This window comes from Parus major, chromosome 28, assembly GCF_001522545.3.
Source record: "Parus major isolate Abel chromosome 28, Parus_major1.1, whole genome shotgun sequence".
In the NCBI taxonomy this organism is placed as follows: Eukaryota; Metazoa; Chordata; class Aves; order Passeriformes; family Paridae; genus Parus; species Parus major.
The window spans coordinates 4,343,179-4,351,255 of NC_031797.1; the positions used below are offsets into that span (position 1 = coordinate 4,343,179).

At 60.2% G+C, this 8,077-nt stretch overlaps 1 protein-coding gene across 6 annotated transcripts in view; it reads right to left on the minus strand.

Annotated features, from left to right (window-relative positions):
- Positions 1–346: 346 nt before the first annotated feature.
- Positions 347–8,077, minus strand: part of SH3GL1 (SH3 domain containing GRB2 like 1, endophilin A2) — a 22,967-nt gene continuing 15,236 nt past the window's right edge. For 2 of the 6 annotated variants that reach the window (XM_015651642.2, XM_015651645.3), the window contains exons 4-9: positions 7,851–7,994; positions 6,359–6,492; positions 5,333–5,491; positions 4,969–5,072; positions 3,655–4,257; positions 347–2,245 (exon numbers count right to left, since the gene is read on the minus strand). In XM_015651642.2, coding sequence (XP_015507128.1) covers positions 1,858–2,245; positions 3,655–4,257; positions 4,969–5,072; positions 5,333–5,491; positions 6,359–6,492; positions 7,851–7,994 — 1,532 coding nt within the window. In that variant the 3' untranslated portion in view covers positions 347–1,857. Of the gene's footprint in view, positions 2,246–3,554; positions 4,258–4,968; positions 5,073–5,332; positions 5,492–6,358; positions 6,493–7,850; positions 7,995–8,077 lie in introns of those variants that run through there. The other 4 variants (XM_015651647.3, XM_015651646.3, XM_015651648.3 and 1 more) reach the window with 4 other exon arrangements.

An 8,077-nucleotide genomic window follows, 5' to 3' on the forward strand; every position in this document is an offset into this window, starting at 1 on the left:
CCCGGGGCGGCCGTGCTGGTGCGGCAGTGTCCGGGTCAGTGGCTCGTGGAAGCGATAGTTTGAATAAAGAGCAGTTGCAGAGAGGCGGCTCCGCTGGCTGGGGACGCTGCGGGCTCGGGGACATCCTGCCCTGGCCTGGGCTGAGGGGATGGGGAGGAAATTCCTCCCTGGCAGGGGACAGGCCCTGGCACAGCTGCCCAGAGCAGCTGCGGCTGTCCCTGGGTCCCTGGAGGTGCCCAAGGCCGGGCTGGACATTGGGAGCTCCTGGGACAGGGGGAGGTGACCCTGCCCAGACCTTCCAGGTCCCATCCAACCCAAACCATTCCCTGATCCAACGACACAGCCGTTAGAAAGAAGAAAACATTTAATACTTTCATTCAGAGATACAAGTCAAGAATTGTGGGTCATCATTTTTTCCCCTAAAAACCAGGAGAAACCATTACCAAAAAAAAAAAACCAAAAACCAAAACCCAAAAAAAGAAAAACAAACAAAACAAAACAAAACAAACTGGAGCGAGTTGTCCCAGCTGACAGAACGCGTTTCAATCCACCTGAGCGGGAGCCGGGGTCCCCGGGCCGTGACCCCGCTCCCACCGGGGAGGGGACAGCGGGGTCAGACAGACACACGGACACACAAAGCCCCTGCAGCACAGCCCTGCTCGGAGCTGGGGCTCCACCAGGGGAGAACCCACTTTTGTAGGGAGGAAAAGCTCGGAGCCCAGCAAGCTGCTGTGCCCAGCCCGGCCCCCGGGAAGGACAGCTGAGGGAGCAGGGGGACAGAGGTGACACTGAGATGAACCAGCCCTTGTCCCACCGCAGCAGGGGAGGGGGCTCTGGGCAGGCTGGGGGCCAGGGGAGGCACCTGAGGGGCTCCAGCCCCAGGAGGGATCCCCGGGAAGGGGGAACGTGCAGAGCCCCGGGCACAGGAGCCACAAGCTCTGCCCCACCACAGACACAGCCCGGGCTGGGACCCAGCTCCTCTCCCTCCTGAGAATCCTCGGGTGCGAGCGACTGCGGGGAGTTTGTAGCAGGAACAGCCTCAGCTCCAGGAAAGAACCACGGGCAGAAGGAGCAGGCTCCCCCCGGGGGCTGAGCTCTGCGGGGAGGGGACATCGTTCCTGTCCCTCCGGGATGGGCAGGGGCGGCTCTGAGAGCCCCAGGCAGGGCTCAGCACCTGCCCTGCAGGGCTGCCTTAGTGTTCTCTGCGTGTTTTAGTGTTGCTGTGCCCCAGCTGCCCTCCCCTGATCCCTCGGGGATCCGTGGGGACGGGGCAGCGCTCGCTGGGGCTGCCCTGCCCTGGGGCAGCATGTCCAGGACACATCCCCAGGACACATCCCCAGGACACATCCCAGCTCATCCCAGTGTCCATCCCAGCTCATCCCAGTGTCCAGGACACATCCCCAGGACACATCCCAGCTCTCCTGTGTGTCCAGGACACATCCCAGTTCATCCCTGTGTGTCCAGGACACATCCCAGTTCATCCCAGTGTGTCCAGGACACATCCCAGCTCATCCCTGTGTCCATCCCAGCTCATCTCTGTGTCCAGGACACATCCCAGCTCTCCTGTGTGTCCATCCCAGCTCATCCCAGTGTCCAGGACACATCCCCAGTGTCCATCCCAGTTCATCCCTGTGTGTCCAGGACACATCCCAGCTCATCCCAGTGTCCATCCCAGTTCATCCCTGTGTGTCCAGGACACATCCCAGCTCTCCTGTGTGTCCATCCCAGCTCATCCCTGTGTGTCCATCCCAGCTCTCCCACCTGGCTCATCTGGGCACTGGATCCAAGGGAAGGACAGGGACTGGGAAGGGCCAGGGCAGAGCTGCCCGGGGCTGGGGGTGGGCAAAGTACCGAAGTTCAAGCACCAGAAGGACAAAATAAAGAAAAAAAGAAAAAAAAAAAAGGAAAAGAACCAAACTGCTGGGGGGAAGGGGCCGTGGGACCCTTCTGGTTTGTTCCCTGGGAGCGCCTGGCCCCGAGGTGACGCGGGGAGGGCGGGCTGGAGCTGGAATGGAGCTCGGGACACTCGGGGCGGGAGCGGCGCCGTTTCACTGAGGTAGCGGGACCAGCACTTCCACGTAGTTGAGCGGGAAGAAGCCGGACTGGCCGTGGATCATCCCCTCGTACCAGTTCTCGTCGATCTGGTTCGTCAGGGTGATGATGTCGCCCTCCTTGAAGCCCAGCTCGCCGTCGTTCTCGGGCTCGAAGTCGTAGAGGGCTTTGCAGCAGGGCTGGTCCAGGGGGGCTGTGGGGACAGCGGGGACACGTCAGCAGCTCCCACACGGCTCTGGGATCCTGCCACGGGCTCTGCATCCCGCCTGGGCTGCCAGGGCGGCTTCCACGGCTTCCTCCGTGATCCCAGCCCCGCTCCCAGCACAGCTCCTGCCCCCAGCACCGCCTGCTGCTCCTGCTGCACTCCTGATCTGAGCAGGGGCACGGCTCCTCAGCCCTCTGGACGGGGGAGAAGCTGCCCTGTAGCTCGGTGGTGGGGCTGGACACGGAGGGGGCTCTGGAGGGGTCACCCCACACCTGGGGGGGACAGGAGGGACAGGACAGCAGCTGCCTCCCTGGCCACGGGGTACAAACCCACCAGCAGCCCCCCAAAACTCGGGAGAAGCCCCAAGTCTCATTCCCCCAGCTCGGCTCTGGGATTTAAGTGCCACCTTTTGCCTGCAGAAGGATTTTCTGTGGGATTTCCTGCTGCTCACTGTCTGCACCGGCATTTTGGGACTCAGCTTTGGAGAGCTGGGAGAATCCCAGTGGAAAGGGACAGAGCTAAGAGAGACCCCCGGGGTCTGCAGGACCCCCCAGCCCTCCCCACCGTGCTGGGGCTCTCCCAGGCACGGCAGGGGCAGGCAGCACATCCAGCAGCTCAATATCCCTGCAAGTGCCCAGGGCTGGGGGGACGGGGCTTGCAGCAGCCTGGGACAGCGGGAGGTCTGGCCCAGGGCAGGGGGAGCATTGGGATGGTCTTGGAGGTCACTCCTAACCCAAACCATTCCATGGTTCCAGACCCACAGCACGGGAGGGCCCAGCATGAGAAGAGCACTCAGAAATCCCCACAAGCTGCAGGCAGACCTTGATGGGTTTGAGAACTGCCCAGATCACCGGGCTGGCCCCACCACCACAGCCCTGCTCAGCACAGCAGCTCCAAGCCCCAGCCCAGCCGGGATCCCAAGCTCCTGCAGGAGGAACCACGGACCCCACATCACCCCACAACCCCTCCGAGGCCCAGCTGGGACCACACCCCACAAACTCCAGCAGCTGAGGCTCTGCCTCCTCCCTCCAGCCTTCCACAGGGACACGGGGAGCAGCAGTGGGAGGGATCCAGGCTGGGTGCTGCCAAGAACAGGGAAATCCTTGAGGTGTCCGACCTCTGGTGGGGAAGCACCCGATCCCTCGGGATCAGGACACGCCTGGGTGCCGGGAGCTGCTGCAGCTCCTCTGGGTGAGCCAGACCCGCGTTTTGGGGTGGAAAATCCCACTGGAGCAGGGCTGGGTTAATTCAGGTTAATTCAGGTTAACTCAGGGCTCAGCCCAGGCTCAGCACGGAGGGATGAGCAGCTCCAAGGAGCAGCAGCAGCGGGGAGGAGCAGCCAGGAGGGACGGGGAGAGGAGGCCACACACGGAGCAGTGCAGAGGGAGGAAACTCACGGATACTCCTGACGGAGGAGCGGGACGGCTTGTCCGACCGGAAAGAGGTGGAAGCTGCTTCCAAACAAAAGAGAGACATGCTTAAACCAACGGGGACGGGAGACAGGGACAGGCAGGGCCCAGAGGGGTCTGTTAGGAGAAAAGCAGGACCCCCATGCTGTTAGGAACCTGCTGGGATCGGGGAGGGAGGGATGCAGCGGATGGAAGACAAGGAGGGAGGGAGGCTTCGGTTTTCCTGTCTGGCACTGCCAGCGAGAGGCCCAGGCTGGAGACCCCTCTGGCACATCCCCAAAGCCAACACAGCACAGGCTCCTGGGTCCCAGGAGAAAACAGCCTGATCTAGAGGCATTCCCGACGTTTTCCAGAGCCGTGGGCTCACGCAGGAGCATCCAGCACACCGGGAACATCCAACAGCAGCTGCCCTCCTTCCCTGGGAGGCTGCTCCAGAGGCAGCAGAGAACACCTGGGACAGCCTTACCTGAGACTTTGGGGGTGGGGTTGCAGGAGAAGCCCCCGTTGGACTGGTCGGTGTCCCTGAAGTCGTAGGTCTCCCTGGGCTTGGGTTTGTATTCCCGCTTGGGACGCGAGGACGCCTCCCTCATCCTGGGACAGGGAAAAGAGCCCTGGGTGAGGCAGCGAGGACGGGATGGACACGGTGTTTGTCCTCCTGGGGACACGGGAGGTTGCCCAGGGCACGAAGGGCTCTGCAGACAGGGATCTGTCCCTGGCAGGGGACACTTCCCAGGGTTTGGGATCTGCCCTTCCAGAGGGCTCACACGAGCCAGGTTTCACGATGGAATGCTCAGGAATTCAGGCCAGCAGAGGACACTCGTGCTGTATTTGAGAGCTCAGGCTTGGCAGGATCCTCCCAGCTCCTCCCAAATTCAGAGCAGGCAGGGGATCCACTCCTCAGTGCCTCCCAGGAGGGAAGAGCAGCAGGGCAGCGCTGCCAGGTCCTCCCCAGAGCGGGGAGGCTGAGGAGGGAGAGGTGGGACGAGCCTTCCTCAGCCAGGATTTGGGCTGGATCAGACACCCAACTAAATCCAGACCCCAGCTGGAACAGCCAACAGCTTTTCCAAGGCCAGGCTGGACAGGGCTCAGAGCAACCGGGGGTAGTGGAAGGTGTGAGCTTCCCACCCCATGCACTGGGGGACCCTGTGATTCCAGAGGATGTGATTCCAGAGGATGATTTCCAGAGGATGATTTCCAGAGGATGTGATTCCAGAGGATGATTTCCAGAGGATGTGATTCCAGAGGATGTGATTCCAGAGGATGTGATTCCAGAGGAACCCCAGGGAGCACCCTGGGACTCACCTGCGCTTGAGCTTCTCGGCGAGCTCGTCCAGGATCTGCACGGCCTGCCTGTGGTAATCCAGCTGGGCGTCCACCAGGGCTGACAGCTGGCTCACCTGCTCGATCTGGGGATCACAGGGCTGGGATCAGCACCAACTGAGCCCATTTCCTGCCACTCCGGGTTTGCCAAAGCCTTCCCAGCTGTGCCGCCCCCCAAACCGACCCCAGCACCCCGAGAGGAGCCTGTTTGGTGCCAGGATCAAAGGCCTGTCACATCACCCACATCTGGGCGTTCCCAGAGCTGAACCTCACTGGGGAGGAGTGGGAATCGGGGTGTGACCAGAGCCTGCCCCAGGGACCCCCAGCTCTGCGCTCACACACTCACATCCGTCTCCAGGAGGTTGTGCATGCTGGTCTCTGCCACTTCCTTGGACTCCTCAAACTTCTCCATGGCCTGCCGGAGCTCCTCATCGGGGATCTTGCCCTGTCGCTTCTTCTTGTAGTCGAAGTCCAGGCGCCTCCCTTCCAGCTTCTTGAGGTGGTGCTGAGGGAGGATGGAGAGAGCAGGGAAGAGGGAAAAGCCAGAGGCTTGGGAGGACAGCTCTGGTTACAGGCTGAGCTCACTGGTGTCGGACACCCGATCCCCTGGGGCTCCCACCTTTGCTCCAGGTGGCGGAGAGGCCCCAGGGCGTGAGGGGGGAATGATTCCAGGCCCTTTCCACTGAGGAAAAGGCTGCAGAGCAGCTTCTGTTCCCCACAGAAGCCTTTAGGGAAGGTGAAGAGCTCCCCAGGAGTGCAGGGATCTCTGGACAGCAGGAATGTGGCTCCTGGGCACTGCACTCCCGGATCTCGGGGCAGGGATGGAAAAGCAGCCCCACGGAACCGGGGTACGGACAGGCACTGAGATAACAATAACAACCTGGTTATTTCCACTGAGAGTGAAACTCCCTCAGGAGACCTGACTGGGACCTGGAGGTTGGGATGGATCCTGCTCCAAAGCCTGGACCTGACTGTGTGTAGCACACTGGAGCTGCTGTTCTCCCCGAGAGAGCACGGAGGCTCCTTGGGATGCTGAGGGGAGCTTGGAGCCCAAATTTATCCCATCTGGGAGCTCCCAGCACTAAGAACCCAATTCAGCAAGCCCAGCAGGGGTGTTGGGATGTATTCCCACAGCACCCTCCATCAAAATGGCAAAGGGAGAACCATTCCAACCTGCATCCAGCCTTTTGGGCTGCTCAGGAGCAGCGGGAGCAGCGCTGAGCAGGGAGGAAAGAGCAGAGAGTCTGGAGGGAGAAAACACACACAGTGCAGGGAATTCCTGCCAGCCCCTGGTCCCCAGCACTCCAGAGCAGTGCACCAACAGCCAAAGAGCCCAGAGAGCAGGGAGATGAGGAGGAGAGGGGGTGTTTACCTGGATCTCTTTCAGGTCTTTGTCACACAGGTTCTGCAGGGGATCAATGAAGTTTTGTTTGACTTCGATGTCCAGCGAGTCCTTCACCTCTGCCAGGCGTTTCATGGACTCGCCGGCGTCGAGGAGCGCGTCCCCTGCGGGACAGCAGCGGGGAGAGGGGAATTACACACAGCCTGAGGAAGCCCTGCTGTGTCCCAGAATCATGGAATTGGGTTGGGAACATCCTAAAGCCCATCCAGTCCCACTTTCCACTGGCCCAGGTCGCTCCATGCCCTGTCCAAGCTGGCCTTGGACAGCCCCAGAGCTCAAAGTCGCTCACTGAAACCTCTTCAGCTCCATCCTTTTCTAAGGCTCTGGCCACTCTGACATTCAAGCCAGGCAGATTTGCAGCAAAGCACATTCAGTGCAGGAAACATTTAGAGATGAAATTATTCCTGTGCAGCTTTGGCAAAACAACGATTTCAGCAGAGCATGAACACAGGAAAACGCACGAGAGAGAGAGAGAGAGAGAGAGGGTCAAGGGAAAACATCTCTCCACTGTCCAGCTGGAAAAATCAATAGACCAGAAGTGTTATTTTAATTGTAATAACTCTGAATAACCTGGAAGTGAGGGATGGAGTCCCCAGCGCTGCTTTGAGGAGGCCATTAAGGAAATAGAGTTTGTGTGTGCTCCTAAAAGCCTCCTGCCCTGGCTCTCCTCAGCCCCTGTGAGCCAGGATTGATGCAGAGCTCTGAGCTGGCCAGGGAGGATCTCCAAAATCCTCTGTCAGTCCCAAAAGCAGCCAGAGGTTTTTAATTTTCCTAAGGCAAGGCAGCTCCTCCCTGCCCTGGCAGAGCCAGCTGTGCTGCCCGGGGCCATCACGTGCGCTGGCCGAGGTTCCAGGGATTCAAACTGATGTCACCAAAAGGCTTCACCCCCTCCTCCCTGCCACTCACACGTGGCCACAAGGAACAGCCACACCAGGAGGTTTCTTGGCTCCAGTGTTCCTGTGGAATCACACCAAGCTTTGGGTTGGAAGGGATCCTTCAGAGCTGTGTGAAACTCCCAGCCTTGCTCTGTCCCGCTCCTGCTCTGCTCCTCAGTTTAGAGGGAAGTTTTTATTCTATGTGAAAATTTATCTCAGTGTTTAATAAGAGTGGGTTGAGATCCAGGATAGCTGGGATCACCCGGTAACAGAATGGTTTGGGATGGAAGGGCCTCAAAGCCCAGCCAGTCCCACCTTCCACTGCTCCATCCTGGCCCTGGGCAGTGCCAGGGATCCAGGGGCAGCCCCAGCTTCCCTGGGCACCTGGTACAGGGCCTTTCCCCCTCACAGGAATCCTTTCCAACGTCCCACCTACACCTCCCCTCCTCCCCTTGGAACCTGCTCACTCTGGAGGTCTTTTAACCCCTTTTAAGCCCCACAAAATTCACCCAAACCCTTCCAGGACTCCGAGGGACACCTGGAGATGAAGCAGGGTCCCCTCTGCCCCCGAGGCTGGGGACACTCACCGAAGTTGGAATCCTCTCCCAGCTCCTTCCCGTAGCGGATCATGCACTCCCCCAGCAGCCCCTCGGACTGGGGGTAGCCGGGGTTCTTCACCTGCCCGCGGATCTTGGACATGGTGTTGAGCATGGTGAGCTTGGCTCTGGAAGCTGCCACACAAACACCTCAGCCTCTGCCAGCTCTGCATCCCCTGCATTCCCTGCATCCCCTGCCAGCTCTGCATTCCCTGCAT